This window comes from Petromyzon marinus, chromosome 16, assembly GCF_048934315.1.
Source record: "Petromyzon marinus isolate PM22_M1 ecotype Great Lakes invasive population chromosome 16, UKy_Petmar_22M1.pri1.0, whole genome shotgun sequence".
Lineage (NCBI taxonomy): Eukaryota > Metazoa > Chordata > Hyperoartia > Petromyzontiformes > Petromyzontidae > Petromyzon > Petromyzon marinus.
Genome location: NC_133682.1, coordinates 10,485,052 through 10,499,986, shown reverse-complemented (window position 1 = coordinate 10,499,986; position 14,935 = coordinate 10,485,052). Strand labels below are relative to the sequence as shown.

The following is a 14,935-nucleotide window of genomic DNA, read 5'->3' as shown; positions in this document are numbered from 1 at the left end:
AGAAAAAGGCGTGGAACGAATTCCAACGCGACCAAAGCTTTGTACACCCGGGGGGGGGGGGGGGAACTTCGAGGCAGCGGCGCGTCCGGGGCGGGTCGTCAAATTCCGTCGTTCGGCACGTGGAGTTCGATGCAGTTCGGTAAAGCAGGCACGCATCGTCTGTATTTACAAGCGGCGGGGGAATATAAAACGAGGGGTTCGTTCCAGCGCACCGCGCACAGACGCGCAGTGTGCTGGAACGAGGCGACAACCACAGAGGAGCATTTGAAGTCGAGGCTGAGCATCACATTAGTACCGTGGTAGTAGGAGAACCAGCAGGTGTCAAAGACTTTTGAGATTCAAAAATAGGTTAACAATTGTAAAATCAAGTGTACATGTACCGATGAGCTTATCCATTATCGGATAAATGAGTATTTCAGACTTTCGATTTAAAGCTTTCGTGACTGCAGGGATTCATCTTCTTGGTTCTTTCGGTAAAGTCACGTAGAAGGGAAATAATAAAAATTAAACAAATAAAATGTTTTATTTTAAAATAATAAAAATGTATTTTTATAATTTTATTATTGCCCTTCTACGTGACTTTACCTAAAAAACCAAGAAGATGATTTCAGGATTTGTTTATACATCTCTAACTCTGTTGGCAAAAAAGCGAGCCGGTCACGGAGAGTCCACATTCCCACAACTGGGCCAGTCTACCAACCGCCAACAGTTTGGACTTGGCGTACTGTAGACCGTACCGTAGACTTTGCGTACCGTAGACTTGGCGTACAGTAGACAGCGTACCGTAGACTGGGCGTACCGTAGACGGCATACCGTAGACTTGGCGTACCGTAGACTGGGCGTACCGTAGACTGGGCGTACCGTAGACTGCGTACCGTAGACTTGGCGTACCGTAGACTTGGCGTACCGTAGACTTGGCGTACCGTAGACCACGTACCGTAGACTGGGCGTACCATAGACTTGGCGTACCGTAGACCACGTACCGTAGACTGGGCGTACCGTAGACGGGGTACCGTAGACTGGGCGTACCGTAGACGGGGTACCGTAGACTGGGCGTACCGTAGACTGGGCGTACCGTAGACTTGGCGTACCGTAGACTGGGCGTACCGTAGACTGGGCGTACCGTAGACTGGGCGTCCCGTAGACTGGGCGTACCGTAGACTGTGTACCATAGACTTGGCGTACCGTAGACCACGTACCGTAGACTTGACGTACCGTAGACTTGACGTACCGTAGACGGCGTACCGTAGACTTGGCGTACCATAGACTGCGTACCGTAGACCGCGCACTTTTGTGTCGAGGTTTAACGCCATCGCTGTTCTTGGACTCGTCGCTCTCGAAACTTTTTGACCTCGCGTGAGCGGACGCGCGGCGCATCCGTGAATGTCGGGCACTGCAGGAAACGACCGACGAAAGCTATAAAACATTTGTATTTTACCAGGTAAGGCCCACTGAGCTACATAGCTCTACACCAGAAGCGAGCTGGCCACAAATGGTAGCTCAACGAAGCGGCTTATCACGTGGACATTACAGCAGCCAAATACTCTAAATGCATATTTGATTCTAAATGCGGAGGGGGGAAAAAACGGAGGACCCGGAGAAAAATCCACGCGACCACGGGGGAGAACACGCAAACTCCCAAATATACAGCAGGGGTCAGGATCGAACCCACGACCTCCTGTACACCAGGCGAGGTATTTAACATCTTCCCCCACCGTGGCACAAAGCGTTTTGCTTATTTGGAGAGCGAGTAAATGCCTCCGACTATCGTCAACGCCAAAATCACGACAACGTCTGCGGCTTAATTCACACCCCGGCAACACTGCGAAACGTTAACACAACTATTGCGCAGATTAATCGAAGCCACGTTACCGCCGAGGGTACACGGAACAATTCGAACACGCACTCTCCGTGAACTACCGGGTTTCGTTCACGAACGGCCACAATAAATATTACAATTTACAATTATACAGCAGCAAACACGACGCGAATTATTCTTTTTTTAGTTTTCCTTACATCGCGAGGCCAAAGCGAAGCTCGCAAAAAGGCATAACGGCACGCCCTGGCGGGAGAAACCTTTCGTTGGCGACGTTTGGTGGGAAAAACGACGAGAGCACCAAAACCCACCGCGGATTTGTGCATTCGCGGCGAGTTTCTTGAGCCGGCAGTTCGCCGATCGCTCGACCACTCGGCGGCTGACCGCGAGATTCCTGCACGCGATGGACGCCGCTGGCTACTGCTGCGGAAGAACAACACGCGGAAGAAGAACACGCGGAGTCTCCGTGCCTCCGACTCGTCTCCTCAGCGGCCCATCGCGGGTCCCGGGCCACGCGGCGCTCCCAGCCTCTCCAGCGAGGAGGTTCAACCGCGCGCAGTTTTTCTTCCCTTGAGTGTAGAACACTGTACACGAGGGATACGTGTCCAGTATTGTACGCTAAATTATTATTTTTTCATTCCACACATTTACCGCGCAAGTTATATTTTAACGCTCATTAATCATGTTTCACATTCAGAATGCTCTCCCGCCGTTTCACATCGGGGGTTGATGCAGGGTAATGGAAAACAACAACAGCAGCTGATCGGACTTTTTTTTTATTACTATTTTTAATTCTGGCCATTCAAAATAAAAAAGTGAGCTTGCAATGATCCACTTGATAATGTGATGTATCTTCACCCATCGGGGTTATGATATTTGGTTCGCGACTCGCTTGAAATCCGAGATCGTTTTTAAGCCTGTGTGAAACCCGCAGTCTCAAGGTGATCACGGGCCACGTAGCCGCGCGCACGTGCGCTGAACAGGCACAGCGCGGCGAGCGGTGATATCTGAACCGGTACTGGGCACCACCCTCCACCACAACTGCTCCCATATCCGCATTCACCAAAAAGCACTGACCAGCATGGTGAAGTATGGCCAAACAACCCCCATGACCAACAGAGAGTTGCCCTTCATCCAGCAGTGGACTGACAATATGGCCATACGAAACACATTTAATCAATTATTTCCTTTTGTGATGTCAATTTTGTTTAGTTTCCCACCAAACATCTAGATTATTTTTTTTTTACTAATTTCCACCAACACAAAATCAGGCCTCAGGTGTTAATTCTTTTGCAACTGAGACCTGGGATCGAGAGCGGGAGACAGAGCGAGAGAAAAAGCTGCGTTTCATCACCTACACTGGACTAATTGCTCGGACAAATTTACAAATCGGACTCAACTCAACTGCCCGTCGTTTTGCGTCTGTCCAAAAAACTAGAATGAGCGCCCCGTTTGGAAAAACGAAGGCCGAAAAGAGAGGTGTTGGCCTAAAAGAGGTTCTGCCACCAATCATCGCACAATCATCACACAAGCAGCAGCAGTAGCAGCAGCGGCAGCAGCGGCAGCCACATTCCCGCAACGACCAGGCGGTCCCAGAACGCGAACGCAGCAGAGATGGCTCAGACTTTTGACCCTCGATGAAACAATTTCAAGCTTTGGTTGAAAATTACTTCTCACCATTTTGCAAAGCGCGAGTTTTAAGGAAATGCGAAATAATAATTATTAAAAAAAACCAGGATGACTTTAAAATGTCTCTGCTCGGATGAGCATGGGGATCGACATTCACACCTGCATCCGAGGCTTTCGGCTAGTGGTGGAAATTCCACATTCCCGTGGCAGGGGAGGGGGGGTGGTTGTTCCATAGGACAACCCCTTTTAACTTCCCCATGAAATTGGTACCGATCCTTGTTAAACCCCTTCAAGCACAGCGCCGTCTAACTCGACAATAAACTTCCAACGAGGGACAGCCTCGTTGAGTCTCGTCGTGCTCGCGCGTATTTTTGCACGTGCGAGCAAACGAGGAGTGCCCGGGGGGAAATCCACACGTACGAAGAGAACACGCGGAAAGCTCTGCTAAACCGGAGAGGGGCTTCGTGCAAAGTAAACAAACGCAAAAAAAAATCCCACTTTCTGTACTGCCTCCAACACAACGCCGAAGACGACAATGCAGCCGTGTTCTGGGGGCCGGCAGGTCGGCCGCGGTTCGTGGAGCGGGCCGTCTAAAACGGGGGGAAGCGTTTTGTTTTTGTCGTTGGCTCCGTCCCGACCCGAGCGACGGACGCTCGGCCCAGCCGGGCGCCGGCGGCGGTGTCGGCGCCCGCTAGACGTGGGAGCCGGGCAGGGAGACGACGGTCAGCGAGACCTTGCCCCGCAGCTCCTTGAGCGTGCGCACGAGCGCCGCGTGGTTCATGCCGGCCGTGTTCCTCCCGTTCACGGCCACGATGCGATCGCCGCACCTGCCGCACGCGTACGGGGGGAGAGTGACACCGCCACGGAGAGACAATCAGACTGGGACTGCGGAGAGACGATCAGAGTGAGATCATAGAGAGAGAGACGATCAGAGTGAGATCACAGAGAGACGATCAGAGTGAGATCACAGACAGAGACACGATCAGAGTGAGATCACAGAGACGATCAGAGTGAGATCACAGACAGACACGATCAGAGTGAGATCACAGAGAGAGAGAGAGAGACGATCAGAGTGAGATCACAGAGAGAGAGACGATCAGAGTGAGATCACAGAGAGAGAGACGATCAGAGTGAGATCACAGAGAGAGACGATCAGAGTGAGATCACAGAGAGAGAGAGACGATCAGAGTGAGATCACAGAGATCACAAAGAGAGAGAGACGATCAGAGTGAGATCACAGAGAGAGACGATCAGAGTGAGATCACAGAGATCACAGAGAGAGAGAGAGACGATCAGAGTGAGATCACAGAGAGAGACGATCAGAGTGAGATCACAGAGAGAGAGACGATCAGAGTGAGATCACAGAGAGAGAGACGATCAGAGTGAGATCACAGAGAGACACGATCAGAGTGAGATCACAGAGAGACATGATCATAGTGAGATCACAGAGAGACATGATCAGAGTGAGATCACAGAGAGAGAGAGACGATCAGAGTGAGATCACAGAGAGAGACGATCAGAGTGAGATCACAGAGATCACAGAGAGAGAGAGACGATCAGAGTGAGATCACAGAGAGAGACGATCAGAGTGAGATCACAGAGAGAGAGACGATCAGAGTGAGATCACAGAGAGAGACGATCAGAGTGAGATCACAGAGAGAGACATGATCAGAGTGACATCACAGAGAGAGACGATCAGAGTGAGATCACAGAGAGAGACGATCAGAGTGAGATCACAGAGAGAGACGATCAGAGTGACATCACAGAGATAAACGATCATAGTGACATCACAGAGAGAGACGATCAGAGTGAGATCACAGAGAGAGACGATCAGAGAGAGACGATCAGAGTGAGATCACAGAGAGATACGATCAGAGTGAGATCACAGAGAGACATGATCATAGTGAGATCACAGAGAGACATGATCAGAGTGAGATCACAGAGAGAGAGAGACGATCAGAGTGAGATCACAGAGAGAGACGATCAGAGTGAGATCACAGAGATCACAGAGAGAGAGAGACGATCAGAGTGAGATCACAGAGAGAGACGATCAGAGTGAGATCACAGAGAGAGAGACGATCAGAGTGAGATCACAGAGAGAGACGATCAGAGTGAGATCACAGAGAGAGACATGATCAGAGTGACATCACAGAGAGAGACGATCAGAGTGAGATCACAGAGAGAGACGATCAGAGTGAGATCACAGAGAGAGACGATCAGAGTGACATCACAGAGATAAACGATCATAGTGACATCACAGAGAGAGACGATCAGAGTGAGATCACAGAGAGAGACGATCAGAGAGAGACGATCAGAGTGAGATCACAGAGAGAGACACGATCAGAGTGAGATCACAGAGAGAGACACGATCAGAGTGAGATCACAGAGAGAGACGATCAGAGTGAGATCACAACGAGAGACGATCAGAGTGAGATCACAGAGAGACGATCAGAGTGAGATCACAGAGACACGATCAGAGTGAGATCACAGAGAGACGATCTGAGTGAGATCACAGAGACACACGATCAGAGTGAGATCACAGAGAGAGACGATCAGAGTGAGATCACAGAGAGAGACGATCAGAGTGAGATCACACAGAGAGACGATCAGAGTGAGATCACAGAGAGAAACGATCAGAGTGAGATCACAGAGAGACCATCAGAGTGAGATCACAGAGAGAGACGATCAGAGTGAGATCACAGAGACACGATCAGAGTGAGATCACAGAGAACGACACGATCAGAGTGAGATCTACAGAGAGAGACGATCAGAGTGAGATCACAGAGCGAGAGACGATCAGAGTGAGATCACAGAGACACGATCAGAGTGAGATCACAGAGAGAGAGAGACGATCAGAGTGAGATCACAGAGAGAAACGATCAGAGTGAGATCACAGAGCGAGACGATCAGAGTGAGATCACAGAGAGAGACGATCAGAGTGAGATCACAGAGAGAGACGATCAGTGAGATCACAGAGAGACGATCAGAGTGAGATCACAGAGAGAGACGATCAGTGAGATCACAGAGACACGATCAGAGTGAGATCACAGAGAGACCATCAGAGTGAGATCAGAGAGAGACGATCAGAGTGAGATCAGAGAAAGACGATCAGAGTGAGATCACAGAGACACGATCAGAGTGAGATCACAGAGAGAGAGAGACGATCAGAGTGAGATTACAGAGAGAGACGATCAGAGTGAGATCACAGAGCGAGACGATCAGAGTGAGATCACAGAGAGAGACGATCAGAGTGAGATCACAGAGAGAGACGATCAGAGTGAGATCACAGAGAGAGAGACGATCAGAGTGAGATCACAGAGCGAGACGATCAGAGTGAGATCACAGAGTGAGATCACAGTGAGATCACAGTGAGACACGATCAGGGTGACACCATGGACAGAGAGAGAGAGACGGTGCCCGCACCTGAGGCGCCCGTCGTTGAAGGCGGGCGTGCCGGGCACGATGTGCTTGACGAGGAAGGGCTGTGCGTGGCGGCTCTCCTCCAAGCCGCCCACGATGCTGAAGCCCAGGCTGCCCGACATGCCGCGCGCCAGCACAATCTCCTTCTGCCTCTGCAGCACGCTGCGCAGTGGCAGGGTGGCAGTGCGTGCGAGAGGGCGTACCGCAAATACGCGTGTGTTAGTGTGTGTCAGCGTGTGTTAGTGTGTGTCAGTGTGTGTCAGCGTAGTGGTCAGCGTAGTGGTTAGTGTGTGTCAGCGTAGTGGTTAGTGTGTGTCAGCGTAGTGGTTAGTGTGTGTCAGTGTGTCAGTGTGTCAGCGTGTGTCAGCGTGTGTTAGCGTGTGTCAGCGTGTGTCAGTGTGTGTCAGTGTGTGTCAGCGTGTGTCAGTGTGTCAGCGTGTGTCAGTGTGTGTCAGCATGTGTCAGTGTGTGTCAGTGTGTGTCAGTGTGTGTTAGCGTGTGTTAGCGTAGTGGTCAGTGTGTGTTAGTGTGTGTCAGTGTGTGTCAGCGTGTGTCAGTGTGTGTCAGCGTGTGTTAGCGTAGTGGTCAGTGTGTGTCCGTGTGTGTCAGCGTGTGTCAGTGTGTGTCAGCGTGTGTCAGTGTGTGTTAGTGTGTGTCAGTGTGTGTCAGTGTGTGTTAGCATGTGTCAGTGTGTGTTAGCGTGTGTCAGCGTGTGTCAGTGTTTGTCAGTGTGTGTTAGTGTGTGTCAGTGTATGTCAGTGTGTGTCAGTGTGTGTTAGCGTGTGTCAGTGTGTGTCAGCGTGTGTCAGTGTGTGTCAGTGTGTGTCAGTGTGTGTCAGCGTGTGTTAGTGTGTGTCAGCGTGTGTCAGTGTGTGTCAGTGTGTGTCAGTGTGTTAGCGTGTGTCAGTGTGTGTCAGTGTGTGTCAGCGTGTGTCAGCGTGTGTCAGTGTGTGTCAGCGTGTGTCAGTGTGTGTCAGCGTGTGTCAGTGTGTGTCAGCGTGTGTCAGCGTGTGTCAGCGTGTGTCAGTGTGTGTTAGTGTGTGTCAGCGTGTGTCAGTGTGTCAGCGTGTGTCAGTGTGTGTCAGTGTGTGTCAGCGTGTGTCAGTGTGTGTCAGTGTGTGTCAGCGTGTGTCAGTGTGTGTCAGCGTGTGTCAGCGTGTGTCAGCGTGTGTCAGTGTGTGTCAGCGTGTGTCAGCGTGTGTCAGCGTGTGTCAGTGTGTCAGCGTGTGTCAGTGTGTGTCAGTGTGTGTCAGCGTGTGTCAGTGTGTGTCAGTGTGTGTCAGCGTGTGTCAGTGTGTGTCAGCGTGTGTCAGTGTGTTAGTGTGTGTCAGCGTGTGTCAGTGTGTGTCAGTGTGTGTCAGCGTGTGTCAGTGTGTCAGCGTGTGTCAGTGTGTCAGTGTGTCAGCGTGTGTCAGTGTGTGTCAGCGTGTGTGTGTCAGTGTGTGTCAGCGTGTGTCAGCGTGTGTCAGTGTGTCAGTGTGTGTTAGTGTGTGTCAGCGTAGTGGTTAGCGCGATGCGCAATGAACCTGGCGACCCGAGTTCGATTCCCGCTCACGGCCAACACCACAGTGACGATTATCTGAACCGGTCCCGGGCCTCCCCTACGTCGACTCAGCCTCAAATGAGTACCTGGTGCTGCGTGTAAACATCGCCACCGGGGAGACAAAGGCGGCCGGGCGTGGTGCTGGCCGCTCACCGCCTAGTGTGCCGTGCCGGCCTTCACAGGGTGCTGTTCGCCAAGCACTACACTACCGCTCCCCACGTACAAATGCGCACTCTGTTACACGCTCGCCCTCACCCACGGTCCCCGCTCACGCTCACCCTCACGCTCACCCCGCCCGCCCGCCCAGCGGTGCTCACCTGGGCAGGCTGAGCCACGTGACCCAGGAGGGCGTCCAGGTGAGGCGCTCCTCCGTGGCGGCGCCCCCCTCCTCGTTGCGCTCGTTGTCTGCCTGGGCGGCCGCCTCCTCCTCGTCGGTCGACGTCGCTCTCGGCGGCCTGCGGGGTCAACAACAACAACAACAGCGGCCTGCGGGGTCAACAACAACAACAGCAGCGGCCTGCGGGGTCAACAACAACAACAACAACAGCAGCGGCCTGCGGGGTCAACAACAACAGTGGCCTGCGGTGTCAACAACAACAACAGCAGCGGCCTGCGGTGTCAACAACAACAATAACAGCGGCCTGCGGTGTCAACAACAACAACAACAGCAGCGGCCTGCGGTGTCAACAACAACAATAACAGCGGCCTGCGGTGTCAACAACAACAACAACAGCAGCGGCCTGCGGGGTCAACAACAACAACAACAGTCGCCTGCGGGGTCAACAACAACAACAACAGCGGCCTGTGGGGTCAACAACAACAACAACAGTCGCCTGCGGTGTCAACAACAACAACAACAGCAGTCGCCTGCGGGGTCAACAACAACAACAACAGCAGTCGCCTGTGGGGTTAACAACAACAGCAGCTGCCTGCGGGGTCAACAACAACAACAGCAGTCGCCTGCGGGGTCAACAACAACAGCGGCCTGCAGTGTCAACATCAACAACAACAACAGCAGCGGCCTGCGGGGTCAACATCAACAACAACAACAGCGGCCTGCGGGGTCAACAACAGCAGCGGCTTGCAGGGTCAACAACAACAGCAGTCGCCTGCGGGGTCAACAACAACAGCAGCGGCCTGCGGGGTCAACATCAACAACGGCAGCAGCGGCTGCTATTCACCAATGAGTGGTGTCGACGTCACCACGGTGCTTGTGCCAGGCTAGGTGCACTACGAGACCACGTGAAGTGCCGAAGGCTCCACTGACAGGAGGTCACGGGATAGACCCAGGTGTCATGGGTTCACTGACACACGTCCACACAAATAACAGACTAAATTTTGATTTAAAGCTTTCGTGACTGCAGTAATTCATATTCTTAGTTTTTTCGGTAAAGTCACGTTGAAGAGAAACAACAAAATAACAAAATATATATAAAACAATAAAAAATTCTCACGACGTTTCGACCATAACTCAAACGGTCATCATCAGGTGTATATGTTTTATATATATTTTGTTATTTTGTTGTTTCTCTTCAACGTGACTTTACCGAAAAAACTAAGAATATAAATAACAGACTGTTGGGGCAAGTGCTGTTAGCGAGTAGCACCTATGAAGGCCGGCACGGCACACGAGGGGGTAGGTGGCCAGCACCACGCCCGGCCGCCTTTGTCTCCCTAGTGGCGATGTTTACTACACACCGCACCAAGTACTCATTTGAGGCCGAGTCGACCAACGCAAGGCCCAGGATCGGTTCAAATAATCGTCACTGGTGTTGGCCGTGAGCGGGAATTGAACCGGGGTTGCCGGGTTCATAGCGCAGCGTAGTGCTAACCGCGACACTACCGCTCCCCACACAAACACACCCACACACACATACACACACGTCCACACACACACGTCCACACACACACGTCCACACACACACGTCCACACACACACGTCCACACATACACGTCCACACACACGTACACACACACACGGTGCCCTCCGCCTGTCTCCATGCCGACCTGTCTCTGCGCTGCCCATCCCTGCGGCCGGCCCCACGCTCCTCGCCGACGCTGGTGGGCGACGCGGCGGCCGAGGTGGCCGAGGAGTTGGTGGGCGACGTTGCGGTGGCGGAGACGTGGGAGAGCATGTGCAGCTCCACCGTGGGCATCGCCGCGCCGGCCTTGAGCCCGGCCACGGCTTCGGCGTGCGCGAGGCGCGTCAGGTCGGTGCCGTTCACGCTCAGCAGCACGTCGCCTGCGCACGCACAGACACGGGGACGGACACGCGGGGTGAGCGTGGGACGACACGCAGACAGAGACGGGAGGTCCGTGGGTTCCACGCCGACCCTGACGCCTATTGCTGCTGCTGCGTATTTGGAGTTTGCGTGCGTCTCTCTATCCCCGCGGTCACGTGGATTTTTCTCCGGGCCCTCCGGTTTTTCCCATCCCGCGTTCGCAATCGACATCGCCGCGCGTTTAGAGTGTTTGGCTGCTGTAAATGTCTACGTGACGATGCTAAGCCACTTCGTTGGGCTATCAATTGTGGCCAGGTCCATTTCTGAAAAAGAGCTATATATGGCTCAGTGGGCCTTGCCTGGTAAAATAAAGGAAATCGTTTCTAGCTTAATAGTTTTTAAAAAATTACATGATGACCACTAGATGGCAGTACTGACCAGGCCACACGTAGCCAGTGCAGCTCTTCTCAACCATTGAGTAAAGCTGAAGACAGCTGCAGTGGCTTCCTAGTGATTAGTAGTGTCGCGTCTATAGTGTATAGGACTGTAGTGTTCAGCAGTGGAGTGTTTAGTCGCGTGTAGTGTACTGCATACTGGTGTCGTGTATAGTCGTGTGTGATGTTGAACTTCTTTCGCACAGTACGTAGCCAACAGCCCTCATATCGGAGGTGTGGCGGAGGGACACAAAAAGCGGTTCTGAAGAAGTGAGTTTTCAATCCAGATGATCATTTAAAAGTGCAGCGCTCCGGTGGGCTCCCTAATATCGGAAGGGAGAGCGTTCCAGACGGCCCGCAGAGGCGCTTCTGAAAGCGCCGCGCGACGCGGCGACCGTCTTTGTTTCGCCGATAAAGCCGACGGTGTTGGCGGCAAGCGCCCCCGCGGTGCGCGACGACAGCGCGACCTCCTCACCCGTGCGGACGTTGCGCGTGCGGCCCAGCGAGCCGTGTGGGTCCACGCTCGTCACGTAGATCGGGAGGTCCCCCCCAAGGCTGCCCAGCCCCCCCGCCACCGTCATCCCCAGAGACTCGTGGGGGGCCTTCGAGACCCGCACCGTCTTCTCCTGCCACGGCGAGCCCTGGGGGGGGGGGGGGGGGGGGGGGGTTGGCACGCACGCACGCACGCAGGGGTGAATGCATGCAACACGCACGCACAATGTGCGCACCTGCGTGCACTGGGTTAGGGCTAGGATGAGGGTTAGGATTGGGGGTTAGTGACGATTCGGGTCAGTGTTAGGGCTCGTGCTAGTATTAGTTTTAGTATCGGTATCAGGGTCAGTGTCAGGGTCAGTGGTAGTGTCAGGGTCAGTGTCAGTATAAGGGTCAGGGTCAGTGTCAGGGTCAGTGGTAGTACGAGTGTCAGGGTTAGTGTCAGGGTCAGTGGTAGTGCGAGTGTCAGGGTCAGTGTCAGGGTCAGTGTCAGGGTCAGGGTCAGTGGTAGTGCGAGTGTCAGGCTCAGTGTCAGGGTCAGGGTCAGTGGTAGTGTCAGGGTCAGTGTCAGGGTCAGTGTCAGGGTCAGTGTCAGGGTCAGTGGTAGTGTCAGGGTCAGTGTCAGGGTCAGTGTCAGGGTCAGTGGTAGTGCGAGGGTCAGTGGTAGCGCGAGGGTCAGTGTCAGGGTCAGTGTCAGGGTCAGTGTCAGGGTCAGTGTCAGGGTCAGGGTCAGTGGTAGTGCGAGGGTCAGTGGTAGTGCGAGGGTCAGTGTCAGGGTCAGCGTCAGGCTCAGTGTCAGGGGTCAAGCTCGCGGTGCGGGGCCCTCACGGTGCTCAGCGCCGCTGCCGCTGCAGCACCAGCGTTGTTGTTGTCGTCGTCGTTGTTGTTGGGGACGACCTCGTGCAGGATTTCGGGAACGTGCGGCCGGCACTGACGCGACACCACGAAGTGCACGCGGTCCTGGCACGACTGCAGGCGTGACGAGCGGGGCGATCGTGCACACACACGGAGAGAGGGAGGGAGGGAGAGGGGCACGACAGTGTTCGTCAGCGCCCGCGACGTTCGCCCGTTCGCCCGTTCGCCCGACTCGCACGTCACGGGCGGCGACGGGGTTCCAATCCAGCAGGTCACCCTGACTATTCCTGCGGCCGTGTTCACCGTTAAAACGCCACGACGTGCCATCCCGCTTCCCCCCAGCGGATGTTTAAAAGATCCCGCGACGGAATTCGAAAAAGGGAAGGCACCCGTTGGTGTGCCGGCGTCGTGGGTTTTCAATTTTCCAAATTTGAAATATGACCCCACAAATTTAACCGATTGGGGTTACACACTCAGCAATGTCGCCCTCTACTCCGGCACTACCGCAGACCGTGCCTGTGAAACGCAGCGGCAGCAGCTGCAGCACCATCGACTTACTAATCACTTTCAAGTATTTCGATTATTTGGCTGCTGTACATCTTCACGTGATAAGCCACTGGCGCGTTGGGCTATTAATTTATTATTTTGTGGCCAGGTCGATTCCAAAAAAGAAGCGAATGGCTCAGTGGGCCTTACCTGGTAAAATAGCTTCGCTTTTGTTTTTGCAAATTTTCTTGCCTTTCCTATACTTTGCACTCCGATTAGCACGGTTGGCTACGTACGGTGCGAAAGAAGTTCAACGTACTGTACACGCGCCGTGTTTTCGTATTGCTTGTTGTTGTCACCTTCTGACCCCGTGGCCCTACGGGACATCTCATCAGATTCCTCCCCCGGGACAAACAAACATTCCGAACGTGATTCGCGCGTGCAGTTTACACCTCCACCACCACCACCTCCACCACCTCCGCCACCACCTCCACCACCTCCACCACCTCCACCACCACCTCCACCACCTCCGCCACCACCACCACCCCCACCACCTCCACCACCTCCACCACCCCACCACCTCCACCGCCACCCCCACCACCACCACCTCCACCACCACCGCCCCCTTGCCTGTATGATGGCGACCGCCTGCTCCGTGGTGGCCCTGCGCACGTCGCGCCCGTTGATGGCGATGACTCGGTCGCCGGCACGGAGGGCGCCCTCCCTCGCCGCCACCCCCCCCAGCAGCACGCGCTGCACCATGACCCCCGTCGGCAGCTCCGAGGGCGCCCCGGCTCCGCCGCCGCACGCCGCCTCGGCCAATCGGATTCCCAGCGCCTCGCCCGCGTAGCGCTTCCTCAACACCACCTGGGGCGGGCACAGCGCGGTCACGGGACGGCGGCGACGTTAGCGTCATCATCATCATCGTCGTCGTCAACATCATTGTCAACGTAATTATCGTCGTCGTCGTCATCCATAAAGCCTACGTGTTAAACTGATCATCATCATCGGTAACATAATTTTTGTCGTCGTCAACATCATCATTGTTATCATCATCATTGTTATCATCATCATCATATTCGTCGTCATCGTCGTCGTCATCGCCACCTGGAGGCTTTCATTGCCAGGCCCGGCGGCCGCGGCGAGGCCGTTCCCTCGGCGCGCCTCTCCGCCGCGGAAGTCCCGGCACGTGTGGCGGCGGGGCAGCCGGTGCGACTCCCGGCGGGCGGCGCCGGCGCCGGCCCCTCCCGACGCGGCCAACGCCGACGCGGAGGACGCCGAACGGCGGTAGGATCGGCGGGCGGGCGAGCGCGAGGAGGCCGCGGGGGCCGCGGGGGCGGCCCCGGGAGCGTCGAAGGCGGCGTGGTGCGCGTCGCGCAGCACGTGGAGACGCACGCTGCGGCAGGGCTCCGCGAGCGCGGCGCGCGCAAACTCGTGCGGCACGCTGCCAATGTCAACGCCGTTCACCTGCACGGGCGGTGGGCCGTGGGGTGGGGGAGGGGGCGAGCATTAGGGTGTGGGGGGGAGGATGAAGGACAACTTTTGTTATCGACCTCCTTCCCCGAGGTGATGATGGGCGGGCAGGGAGGGGGTTGTGGTGGTGGTTGCAAGCCGGTCGGCCAGAACGCAGCAAATTGGTAGGGAGGGAGCAGAGGCAGTGCATCCGCGCGACCTACCGTAGCTCTGTCCCGTGACTTCCTGCACCTAGTCTGGCGCAGCAGTCAACCCAAGGGCACCTGGGTCTTTGCCGCGGCCTCCTCCTGCCGGCGGCGACCTTCGAGGTGCACCTATCCTGGCGCGGAGCGCCGTGCTGACGTCGCCGCCACTTAGCGGCGAATGGCGGTTGCTGCTGTATATTTGGGGTTTGCATGGCTCTCTCTCCGCCGTGGTCGTGTGGATTGATCTCCAGGTCCTCCAGTTTTTCCGTCCGCTATTTAGAATGAACGTGCGTTTAGCGTGTTTGGCTCCTGCTATGAATGTCCACGCGATAGGCCATTTCGTTGGGCTATCATTTGTGATGGCCAGGTCGCTTATGAAA

General features: G+C 54.8%; 1 protein-coding gene across 2 annotated transcripts in view; it reads right to left on the bottom strand.

Annotated features, from left to right (window-relative positions):
• The window catches only part of LOC116942837 (ligand of Numb protein X 2-like), a 77,815-nt gene that overhangs the window by 365 nt on the left and 62,515 nt on the right, over nucleotides 1-14,935 (bottom strand). For both annotated transcript variants that reach the window (XM_032955189.2, XM_032955190.2), the window contains 8 exons: nucleotides 14,005-14,364; nucleotides 13,528-13,764; nucleotides 12,385-12,525; nucleotides 11,540-11,705; nucleotides 10,416-10,650; nucleotides 8,726-8,863; nucleotides 6,869-7,027; nucleotides 1-4,272 (listed from right to left, as the gene is read on the bottom strand). The exon at nucleotides 1-4,272 is cut by the window's left edge and continues 365 nt beyond it. In XM_032955189.2, coding sequence (XP_032811080.1) covers nucleotides 4,137-4,272; nucleotides 6,869-7,027; nucleotides 8,726-8,863; nucleotides 10,416-10,650; nucleotides 11,540-11,705; nucleotides 12,385-12,525; nucleotides 13,528-13,764; nucleotides 14,005-14,364 — 1,572 coding nt within the window. In that variant the 3' untranslated portion in view covers nucleotides 1-4,136. The remainder of the gene's footprint in view (nucleotides 4,273-6,868; nucleotides 7,028-8,725; nucleotides 8,864-10,415; nucleotides 10,651-11,539; nucleotides 11,706-12,384; nucleotides 12,526-13,527; nucleotides 13,765-14,004; nucleotides 14,365-14,935) is intronic.